We start from the raw sequence: 12,095 nt of genomic DNA on the forward strand, positions 1-12,095 counted from the left end.
TGCGATTAGCACGTTAGCACATATGCGCGAAAACAAAGGTGGACTCACGCGTAGCTCCACCCACTTGTGGAGCATGCGGCGCTGGTCCAGCTGCAGCAGGAGGCCCGAGGTGCTGATGCAGAATGTGGAGGACGCCCGCTGGCCTTGGCCGCATGCCACGTCGCAGAAGAAGTTGTTCTTTAGGTCTCCCAGCAGCGCCGAACGGCCCAGTAGCGGCACGGCGGCGCTCACCTGCGGGCGGAGGCAGCGTTGTTGGACTTGTTGACCGCCAGACCTGGCTTGCATGACTAGAAAAATCACCTTGGAGGTCCTGCCGTGGTCCAGGTACCAGAACTTGACGTGTCGATTGCCCGCCGTCACAAAGTAGGATGAATCGTGCGAGAAGGACACAGCCGTCACCTTGCTCGACACCTTATTGGCTGCCACCACCACGCCTTTCTACACACATACGCACGCACACACACACGCACGCACGCATGCGCAGACGCACACACACCTTCTTTTACGACCCGTACTTTCTGTCGGAACTGGTAACTTCTTTCATGACTAAATCCTTCTACGGGAAAGAGAACCCGAGTCCTGCATTTTTACCCTCTCTCGAAATATTAACTTATCTCGGGGACTAGTACCTGTACCTGCAAACGTGCAGTCAGGGGATGAAGAGCGCCTTACTTTCCAGTTCCACACGTGCACCATCATGTCGTGTTGGTAGCCCACACTGACGATGTACTTCATGTTGGGCGAGAAGGCCACGCAGGCCACACCGTACTTGTGTTCCTGGAGGGACGCCACCTCCATGCCGTTTGACACCTCCCATACGCGCACCGCCGGCATGTGGCCGCTCTGAGGAACACGCGGCACCGGGAGTCAAAGGACCAGCCATCAAATAATTGTGGCAAATTAATGTCAAGTCACATGACAAGTTGCATGATTACACAATCTACAAACCGGATTCGGTTGAAGTTGGGAAATTGTGTAAAATGTAAATAAAAACAAAATACAACGATTTCAAAATCCTTCTCAACCCCTATTCAATTGAATACACTACAAAGACAACATATTTAATGTTCAAACTGATCAACTTAATTGTTTTTTGCCAAATAATAATTAACTTAGAATTTCATGGCTGCAACACGTCCAGTAGAAGTTGGGAAATGTGGCAAAAAATACTGAGAAAGCTGAGAAAAGCTTATCAAACACCTATTTGAAACATCCCACATGTGATCAGGCTAATTGGGAACAGGTGGGTACCATGATTGGGTATATAAGGAGCCTCCCCAAACATGCTCAGTCATTCACAAGCAAGGATGGGGCGAGGTTCACCACTTTGGCCACAACTGCATTAGAAAGTAGTTGAACAGTTTAAGAACAACATTTCTCAAAGCAAAATTGCAAGGAATTTAGGGATTTCAACATCTACGGTCCATAATATCATCAAAAGGTTCAGAGAATCTGGTGAAATCACTGCACGTAAGCGCCACGGCCAGAAACCAAGACTGAATGACCGTGTGTAAAGCAGGGGTCACCAACCTTTCTTAAACCGAGAGCTACTTCCTGGGTACTGATTAAGGCAAAGGGCTACCAGTTTGCCACATACTTCTGAAATAGACAATTTGCTCAATTTGGCTTTCACTATGTGTTATTATTGTCATTTCCAGTTCACATGTGTGATTTTAACAAGAATAGCAAAAATACAGTCAAAACTTGATTTTTGACCACAATCCGTTCCAGAAGTCGGTTTGAGAAGCGAATTGCTCGAATTCCGAATCTATTTCCCCATTACAAACAATGGGAAAAAAATTAATCCGTTTAAAAAAAAAAAAAAAAAAGTCTTTTTTAAGCATTTTTTCATTTGCGCATATTTTGTCCGATCGCGCAACTGCAGCGCATCGCCGAACGCGCAACTGCACCGCGCTGGTCGCATTATTGTGACAGAGCCGTCGCTGAAATTTAGAAAATATTTTTAAAGTCCTGATGTACTTTCCAAAATTTAAGTGGACCTAAGTGTGCAGGGAGCTTACCGTAATTTCCGGACTATAAGTCGCGTTGTTTTTCATAGTTTGGGTGGGGGGGGGCGACTTATACTCAGGAGCGACTTATATATGTTTTTTTTTCACAAATTTTTACTTGATCATTAAGACATCACTTACAAGTATAGTTGACCACTTCCCATGTTATTTTTAGTATAGTTGATCACTTCACATGCTTTTATATCTTTATCTTGAACATATTCAAAACATAAAAAATAGAGAAAACATCAAATAAAGCAATTAACACTTTAAAGCACCATATCCAAGTCCACTGTCTGCTGTATGTACACTTGCTCAATTTTTGCTCCTATTATATTTATTATTATTATTTATTATTATTTGTTTATTTATCATTTATTCAACACTCTTATTTATTCATTGTTTGTGCCTTCTTGTTTTTTTTTTTGTGTTGCTTGTATGCATATGTGTACTATCTCACCAAGGGATAGTGGAAACGTAATTTCAATCTCTTTGCGTGTCTTAGTATATAAAAAAAAAAAAAATCAACGATAAAGCAGACTTTGACTTTGATAAAACAACCAAAAAAAATTATATTTTCAGACGAAAATGGATGAGGGCGCTCTAAATTTCACCGTTGGCCGTGACTCATCAACTGGGTGGGCTTAAGAAAAATGGCACCAAAAAGAAACTCATATTTTGCAGGTTCCAAACTTCAAGTTGTAAAATATGCAGCTGAAAACAGTAATCGAGCAGCAGAAAGAAAGTTTGGAGAACCGTGATGTACCAATGGATTACTATTTCAAGTGACGTCAGTAGCGCGGCGCGGCGGTTGTTTACATACAAACGTGCCCACACAAGGACTACCGGCATCATTCGCGGTGATCATTTTTAAGTGACACGGAGGACAAAGAGTTTGAAGGAATTAAGGATTTGGAGTGACATAGAAGGTTTGAAAAACTTTTATGGCTTTTACGCACGCCCGGTCCTACTCTACTGAGTCGGGGGCCGGTGCTCGGCCGAGTGGTTGTCCGCGAACGGTGCGCGGGGCTCGGACATGGCCATTACGCACGCCCGGTCTGTCTGGAAGTCCACGCCGCCACACGCTTGGAAGTTTGTTTTGTTTAATAAAGAGCCATTTACCAAACCCACGTCTATCCTTGTACTTTGTTAACGCTACAATATAGTTATATAGTAGATCTGTGGAATGAAGACGAGGCTGACGTCAGGGCGCACGCGCGGCGATGTTGACAAAGGACGAGGAATTTGATCGATGGATTTAATGGAATTAAAATGCACGGATGGTTTGATAATATTATTGGCTTGTATTATAGTTATTTGAAATATAGTTTATCTATCGTTATATGAACCTGTGGAATATTTTGAAATGCAAGCGCCCTCAGCCGTGCGCACCCATTGTTGACAAAGAACGATCGATGGATTTAATGAATTGAAGTGACACCGATGGTTTTATAATCATGTTATTCATGTAATTGTTGTCCTTAATCACTCTATATGTTACGTCAGGCCCGTTCTCAGCTCTTTGTTTGTGTTTGTCACGTTAGCATACCTATCGTTTAGCCTGTTGTTGCTATTTAATGAATTGGAGTGACACCGATGGTTTTATAAACATGTTATTCATGTAATAGTTGTCCTTAATTACTCTATATGTTACGTCAGGCCCGTTCTCAGCTCTTTGTTTGAGTTTGTCACGTTAGCATACCTATCGTTTAGCCTGTTGTTGCTATTTAATGAATTGGAGTGACACTGATGGTTTTATAAACATGTTATTTATGTAATAGTTGTCCTTAATCACTCTATATGTTACGTCAGGCCCGTTGTCAGCTCTTTGTTTGTGTTTGTCACGTTAGCATACCTATCGTTTAGCCTGTTGTTGCTGTCGTTTAGCCTGTTGTTGCTCGTTCATGACTGTTTTTGGTGTGGGATTTTGTCGAATAAATTGCCCCCAAAATGCGACTTATACTCCGGAGCGACTTATATATCTTTTTTTTCACTTTTTGGGGCATTTTATGGCTGGTGCGACTTATACTCCGGAGCGACTTATAGTCCGGAAAATACGGTAATTTTGTCCGATCGCGCAACTGCAGCGCACCGCCGAACACACAACAGTAGCGCGTCGCCGACCGCGCAACTGCACCGCGCTGGTCGCATTATTGTGACAGAGCCGTCGGTAAAATTTACTTAATATGTTTAAAGTCCTGATGTACTTTCCAAAATTTATGTGGACCTCAGTGCGCAGGAAGCTTCATTTGGTCCAATCGCGCAACCGCAGCACGCCCGGGCGCTCACTGTCGCATTGCCTTAAGAGCGTCTTTGTGTTTTAGGATGGCTTTACTGCTCCCACTTGCTTTCTTTGGACGCATGATTAGGGGTTAATACAATCCTCAAACTAACAAAAATACAATAACAACGGAGTCAGTCGGCATCCGGGCCACACGGGCGGGTTTTCTCGGGTCCTCCCGGCTCATCTCGCGAGGTTCGACCTCCGAATTTTGTTCGACAACCGAAGCAAAAAAATCTCGAATTTTTTGTAAGAATTCCGATTTGTTCGAGAACCAGGACGTTCTAAAACCGAGGTTTGACTGTAAAACAAATATATACAGCTCACTGACAAGTGCTGCTATTTGAGCTAATTTTAGAACAGTCCTGCTGGCGACTCATGCGGTCCTCACGGGCGACCTGGTGCCCGCGGGCAACGTGTTGGTGACCCCTGGTGTAAAGGATATCACCAAATGGGCTCAGGAAAACTTCAGAAAACCATTGTCAGTAAATACAGTTCATCACTACATCAGTAAGTGCGGGTTAAAACTCTACCAATTCTAAGAGAATTAGTCTCCTCTCTTCCAAAACGTTTATTGAGTGTTATTAAAAGGAAAGGTGATGTAACAAAGTGGTAAACATGCCATTTCCCAAATTCTACTGCACGTGTTGCAGTCATGAAATTCTAAGTTAATTATTTGAAAAATAAAATAAAGTTTATGAGTTTGAGCATTAAATATGTTGTCTTTGTAGTGTATTCAATTGAATATAGGTTGAAAAGGATTTTCAAATCATTGTATTTTGTTCTTATTTACATTTTACACAATTTCCCAACTTCAACCGAAGCTGGTTTGTATCTAATGTTGACGCGTCAAACACTGAGTCACATTACCAGCATCACACAAGGCGGGACTCACCTCACCGGTGACCACATGCTTGCCGTCAGGTGAGAAGGCCAACGTGGTGATGGTCTTCCTGCAAAGAGCGTGCAGTGTGTCACCAAAGCAACAGCGCCAAATGTGGCCCATGAGGAGTTTACCTCGATACGTTGAAGATGTGCCGTTGTTTGTTCTTGCGAGGATGGAGCAGGACCACAACGCACCTGCATGCACGTGATTATGGTCATATTGTGTCCATCGTGATGCTCGTCTCAACGTGCGCGTCATCATTGTGCCGTCGTGAGTGTTTTAAGAACAAGCCATGCTAACTTAAGATGCTGACCCACCCCCACCCTGATGTATGTGACTTGCTCCAAATAAATTTTTCACCCACAGTCTTCAATTAACAAAGCAGCTCGCTCTGTTCTGTATGTCCTTCAAGCTTGAGAAGGAATATCGAAAAAAAAATTTAAACAAAAAATACTTTTTGTTTCTTGCATACTTCACATTGCTGTTAAATTGACTTTTGACCTCAGTGTCAAGCTTTCATCTGTGAAAACCTACTGTATGACCCCATCGTAAACACAAAAAAGCTTCCTGGCAGATATAAAACGTTTTGGCCCGTTAGCAAGATCGCTAACATTACCCAAATGCAGCGATGCCGCCACCAGGAGGTGACAAAGGTACTACTTCTTGCTTTAATCGCAACGACAATTTGTCGCTCACCCGGCGGGATATGCCAAGAGTCCACTTTTCGGGTCACATGACAGTGCTCTGTTCCCGGGCGCCGTGATGCCCAGAACCTTTTCCAAGGTCACCTGTGGGTGGAAAGGAAATTGAGTAGCATGTCAGCATCTGTTAGCATGCTCGCGAGTCACAAGACCCTCCCTCTCAGCCAGTGGTGCTTCTACACTGAATTACGGCCTAAGCGAGACTGCTTCAAGACCCATCCATCCATCCATCCATCCATCCATCCATCCATCCATCCATCCATCCATCCATCCATCCATCCATCCATCCATCCATTTTCTGAACCGCTTAGTCCCCACAGGGGTCGCGGGCGTGCTGGAGCCTATCCCAGCCGTCATCGGGCAGTAGGCGGGGGACATCCTGAACCGGTTGCCAGCCAATCGCAGGGCACACAGAGACAAACAACCATTCGCACTCGCACTCACACCTAGGGACAATTTGGAGTGATCAATCGGCCTACCAAGCATGTTTTTGGGATGTGGGAGGAAACCGGAGTGCCCGGAGAAAACCCACGCGGGCTCGGGGAGAACATGCAAACTCCGCACAGGGAGGGCCGGAGGTGGAACCGAACCCGCACCCTCCTAACTGTGAGGCGGACGTGCTACCCAGTGTGCCACCGAGCCGTACTTCAAGACCCAATGGGAAAAAAAAAAAAAAAAAAATTCCCACGTTTTTTAATAGAATGTGAGAAAGTCCATCCATCCATCTTCTTCCGCTTATCTGGGGTCGGGTCGCGGGGGCAGCAGCTTTAGGAGGGACTCCCAGACTTCCCTCTCTCCAGCCACTTCATCCAGCTCATAACGGGGGATCTCAAGGCGTTCCCAGGCCAGTTGAGAGACATAGTCTCTCCAGCGCGTCCTGGGTCATCCACGGGGTCTCCTAAAGGTGGGACATACCCCAGGAACACCTCCCCAGGGAGGCGTCTAGGAGGCATCTTGATGAGATGCCCGAGCCACCTCATCTGACTCCTCTCAACGTGGAGAAGCAGCGGCTTTACTCCGAGTCTCTCCCGGATGACCGAGCTTCTCACCCTATCTCTAAGGGAGAGCCCGGACACCTTGTGGAGGAAACTCATTTCGGACGCTTGTATCCGGGATCTCGTTCTCTCGGTCACGACCCATAGCTTGTGACAATAGGTGAGGGTAGGAGCGTAGCTCGACCGGTAAATTGGGAGCTTTGACTTTCGGCTCAGCTCTCTCTTCACCACGACGGACCAGTACAGAGTCCGCATTACTGCCGACGCTGCACCGATCCGCCTGTCGATCTCACGCTCCTTCCTGCCCTCACTCGTGAACAAGACCCCAAGATACTTGAACTCCTCTACTTGGGGCAGGATCTCATCCCCGATACGGAGAGGGCATTCCACCCCTTTCCGACCGAGGACCATGGACTCGAATTTGGAGGTGCTGACCCTCAACCCGACCGCTTCGCACTCGGCTGCGAACCGCTCCAGTGAGAGCTGGAGATCAAGGCTTAAAGAAGCCTACAGCACCACATTGTCTGCAAAAAGCAGAAACGCAATGCTGAGGTCCCCAAACCGGACACCCTCAATGCCTCGGCTGCGCCTAGAAATTTTGTCGATAAAAGTTATGAACAGAATCGGTGACAAAGGGCAGCCTTGGCGGAGTCCAACCCTCACTGGGAACGAATCCAACTTACTGCCTAGAAATGCGGACCAATCTTTGGCATCATGATACAGGGACCGAACTGCCCTTATCAGTAGTCCCGAAGCACCCTCCACAGAACTTCCCGAGGGACACGGTCGAACGCCTTCTCCAAGTCCACAAAACACATGTGGACTGGTTGAATGAACTCCCATGCCCCCTCGAGGATCCTGCCGAGGGTGTAGAGCTGGTCCACTGTTCCACGGCCAGGAGGAAAACCAAACTGTTCCTCCTGAATCCGAGGTTCGACCTCCCGACGGACCCTCCTCTCCAGCACCCTTGAATAGAACTTACCAGGGGAGCTGAGGAGTTTGATTCCTCTGTAGTTGGAACACACCCTCCGGTCCCCCTTCTTAAAGAGGGGAACCACCACCCCAGTTTGCCAATCCAGAGGCACCGTCCCCGATGTCCACACAATGTTGCAGAGGCGTGTCAGCCAGGACAGCCCCACAACATCCAGAGCCTTTAAGAACTCCGGGCGGATCTCATCCACCCCTGGGGCCTTGCCCCCGAGGAGTTTTTTAACTGCCTCAGTGACTTCGACCCCAGAGATTGGAGAGTCCGCCTCAGAGTCTCCAGGCCCTGCTTCCACAATGGAAGGCGTGTCGGTGGAATTGAGGAGGTCTTTGAAGTATTCTCCACACCGACTCACGATGTCCCGAGTCGAGGTCAGCAGCACGCCATCTCCACTGTAAACTGTGTTGACGGTTCACTGCTTCCCCCTTCTGAGACACTGGATGGCGGACCAGAATTTCCTCGAAGCCATCCGGAAGTCATTCTCCATGGCCTCACCAAACTCCTCCCACGCCCAGGTTTTTGCCTCAACAACCGCCGAAGCCGCTACCTTGGCCATCCGGTACCTGTCGACTGCCTACGGAGTCCCACAGGCCAAAATGGCCAGATAGGACTCCTTCTTCAGCTTGGCGGCATCCCTTACCGCCGGTGTCCACCAGCAGGTTCGGGGATTGCCGCCACGACAGGCCGACCATCTTACAGCCACAGCTCTGGTCGGCTGCCTCAACAATGGAGGCACAGAACATGGTCCACTCGGACTCAATGTCGCCCGCCTCCTCCGGGATGTGTGCAAAGCTCTGCCGGAGGTGGGAGTTGAAGCTCTTCCTGACAGTGGATTCTGCGAGACGTTCCCAGCAGACCCTCACAGTGCGTTTGGGTCTGCCAGGTCGGACCAGCATCTTCCCCCACCATCGGAGTCAACCCACCACCAGGTGGTGATAAGTTGACAGCGCCGCCCATCTCTTCCTCCGAGTGTCCAAAACATGCGGCCTCAAATCCAATGACACGACTACAAAGTTGATCATCGAACTGCCTAGGGTGTCCTGGTGCCAAATGCACACCCTTATGTTTTAACATGGTGTTCATTACTGACATTCCGTGTCGAGCACAGAAGTCCAACAATAGAATACCACTCGGGTTCAGATCGGGGGCGCCGTTCCTCCCAATCACGCCCTTCCAGGTCTCACTGTCATTGCCCACGTGAGCATTGAAGTTACCCAGTAGAACGATAGAGTCTCCAGAAGGAGCGCTCTCAAGCACTTCTTCTAAGGACCCCAAAAAGGGTGGGTACTCTGAGCTGCTGTTCGGTGCATAGGCACAAACAACAGTCAGGACCCGTCCCCCCCCACCCGAAGGCGGAGGGAGGCTACCCTCTCGTTCACCGGGGTGAACCCCAATGTGCAGGCGCCCAGCCGGGGGGCAATAAGTATGCCTACACCCGCTCGACGCCTCTCACCATGGGCAACTCCAGAGTGGAAGATAGTCCAGCCCTCTCGAGAGGGCTTGTACCAGAGCACAAACAATGTGTGGAGACAAGTCCGACTATATCTAGTCAGAACTTTTCTGCCTCATACACCAGCTTGGCCTCCTTTCCAACCAGAGGTGTCCCAAGAGCCAGCTTCTGCAGCCAGGGATTGGACCCACGTGAGAAAGTGAAAATTGCATTTCTCAATTGCAGAAGCTTCACTATTGCCATCACAACAGGAAACTCTTTAAAGTGCACAAAGACAATGGGACAATTCTGAACATTATATCAGTGTGTATTGACCATACATAAAAGTGGCAGAGAACAGTAATAATTTAGAAATATTAAGAATGATGGCGTTGACCTTTTCCTGTCCATCTTCTTTATTTGGCACTTGACAAGAACAACAGTGGATAGTTTTTCTCATCCCGCAACATTGTCACTCACTCAGAGGTGAAGTGGAGACTAAAGCAATTTCACGTAACCTGGGGGTGACGTTATAGCTTTGTATCACCCATTTGACACAATTCAGAAAATGTGCAAGAATAATTAGGCCTGTATTTATATTAAAATTATAAAATAAAATAATATAAAATTGAGGTGTGATTGACTTTAGCCCACTAATAATGTTGCACTATACAGTGGACCCCCCCTTTTTCATGACCACATATCCTCACAGGTGAATTCTCCCCTGCGCACCACCTTCACTGGCATTTCCCCTTGTTTCTGTGCACAACTTCTTAGCAAACATGGGCACCCGGTGTGCAGCTGAGGGGGCGCAAACATGGTCACCCGGTGTGCAGCTGAGGTGGGCGCTAAATTGCGGTGCAATTTTTTTTTTTTGGGGGTGGGGATTGAAAACAATTGCTTTATGTCGGGTCATATTTTCACATCGTGGTGACCTGCCTCTCTTGCAAGCTCAATTAATTCCGTGACTATTTATTTTCTTTGTGCGCATGGCAGCATACGCCACATGGTCATGTGAGTTAAAAATTGACTTCTGATTTGTGGTCATTTACCACAGTGTTTCCCAACCTTTTTTCATTCATGGCACACCTTTTCAAAATCTCGCGACACACCGCCAACAAAAATCTGTTGAGCTCCTATATTAAAATCAGTTATATTACAATGAAACACGTAGAGTCCTATTCCTATATATGTATGGAGAGTCGAATAATTTAATAGAAATAAATACTAAATATTCTTTAAATTGTATTCCTTTTTTTAAATAAAAGTGACAGTTTTTTAAAAAGGCTTTAGACAGTGTAAGAAATAAACTATTCAAAGTGATTGTGATTAAAATTAAAGAATCAACGTGATTTTGTTTACTGTTTTAGACTAGGTCTATAAATATTGCAACAATAAGAACAAAGTCACTTTTAAAGACGCTCTGCTGTTCTGACAGCAGCTGAGTGGCTATCACAGTCGATGAGTCGCGACTTGACTGCTTATTGTACGTATGTGAAAAATAACCAATCCAGGTTCTCCGGTTGAACTGCATTCTCTGATTTCCATCGGACCACAAACGCACCACAACCGCCATAGTGTCTGTCACTGTTAGCAAAAGCACACAGCAACACACACATAAACTGAATATGTGCCGATGCAATACAATCATATCGACACAATATGAAAAAGATTCAAGATTCTCCACACATGCACGATTAGCAAGTGGCTGATCAGGCCTTGCGCGAACTGACCAGTGGTTTGGCGATCCTGTTTACAATGCGCTCCGTAATTAATACTGGACAGTCCCACGGCACAGCTAAACGTCTCTCACGGCACACCAGTGTGCCGCGGCACAGTGGTTGGGAAACACTGCTGTAAGGTGCTCAACGCTAATAAATGTCTGGAAAAGTGTCGCTTTCTCGGCACGCACCTTGTCGCCCAACTGATGACGTAAGACTCGTCCCCGCCCCCGAAGTTTGATTGACGGGGATCTGAGCAGATTCTTGATCCGGCGGCTGATGGCGCCTCCACCGTCGCCGCTCATAGCTTCACTGCTAGCGGCTTGCTCCACGCGGCATGGCGGTTGCGAGCCCGACCTTGCTCAGCAGAGCAGAACCGAAGCCTCCCCCCAGGTTTCTTCGTGAGTCTGGACCAGTGTGGGTCGCCGGCTGCGGTTCCGCATCGCAGAGAAGAAGAGAAGGGTCCCGCGGTGACTCGAAAGCTGACGCAGCGCCACGTCAAGTTCCCGCGCGACACAAGTGTTTCCGGTTTTCACTTGCAAAGTAAAATTTCTGAGGGAAGTTGATGTTTTACACTCTCCTTACAGAACACGAACAAATTACGTGGATAGGAATACTTAAGAAAATAAATTCAATAATCTTCAAGAACTGAAAAACAGGTTCATCAGTATGGTTCTGTCAATTTACTGGTGACTGGTCCATTTGCCGATTCATACCCGAATAATTGCTGGAGACCACTCCGATTTGTCTGCACACTCTGCTGGTGAACACGATATACATTTTTGTAACCTGATGTAGACGAACGACCAGTGTGCCCTACAACTGGCTGGGACCAGTTCCCATTCCATACATACCCTGACACTGACCAGTGCATTGTTTGCCTAGAAGTGCACTGACATCGAGCAGTCAATTTGATCTTTATTCGCTACGACTGGTCCATCGCCTACAAGCCCTGAAATTGTAAGGCGACCAGTTAATTGTTTACTTATGCACCCCAAAGTCACCTGGGGTCGACTCCAGCTCAACCACTCTAGAAAAGCATGAATGGAATGAGACAAGCTTATAAAGTTAGCGTAGGGTAAAAAGGG

At 47.1% G+C, this 12,095-nt stretch overlaps 1 protein-coding gene across 8 annotated transcripts in view; it reads right to left on the reverse strand.

The window, feature by feature from the left end:
• Positions 1-11,538, reverse strand: part of mapkbp1 (mitogen-activated protein kinase binding protein 1) — a 32,760-nt gene extending 21,222 nt beyond the window's left edge. For 4 of the 8 annotated variants that reach the window (XR_007485664.2, XM_049739846.1, XM_049739848.1 and 1 more), the window contains exons 1-7: positions 11,199-11,537; positions 5,873-5,964; positions 5,308-5,370; positions 5,186-5,243; positions 673-843; positions 301-438; positions 49-231 (exon numbers count right to left, since the gene is read on the reverse strand). Coding sequence is in view for 7 of the 8 variants with exons in the window: in XM_049739846.1 (XP_049595803.1) it covers positions 49-231; positions 301-438; positions 673-843; positions 5,186-5,243; positions 5,308-5,370; positions 5,873-5,964; positions 11,199-11,312 (819 nt within the window). In the remaining variant the exon portion in view is untranslated. The other 4 variants (XM_049739847.2, XM_049739849.2, XM_049739850.1 and 1 more) reach the window with 4 other exon arrangements.
• Between the last annotated feature and the right edge of the window lie 557 nt (positions 11,539-12,095).

This window comes from Syngnathus scovelli, chromosome 14, assembly GCF_024217435.2.
Source record: "Syngnathus scovelli strain Florida chromosome 14, RoL_Ssco_1.2, whole genome shotgun sequence".
Lineage (NCBI taxonomy): Eukaryota > Metazoa > Chordata > Actinopteri > Syngnathiformes > Syngnathidae > Syngnathus > Syngnathus scovelli.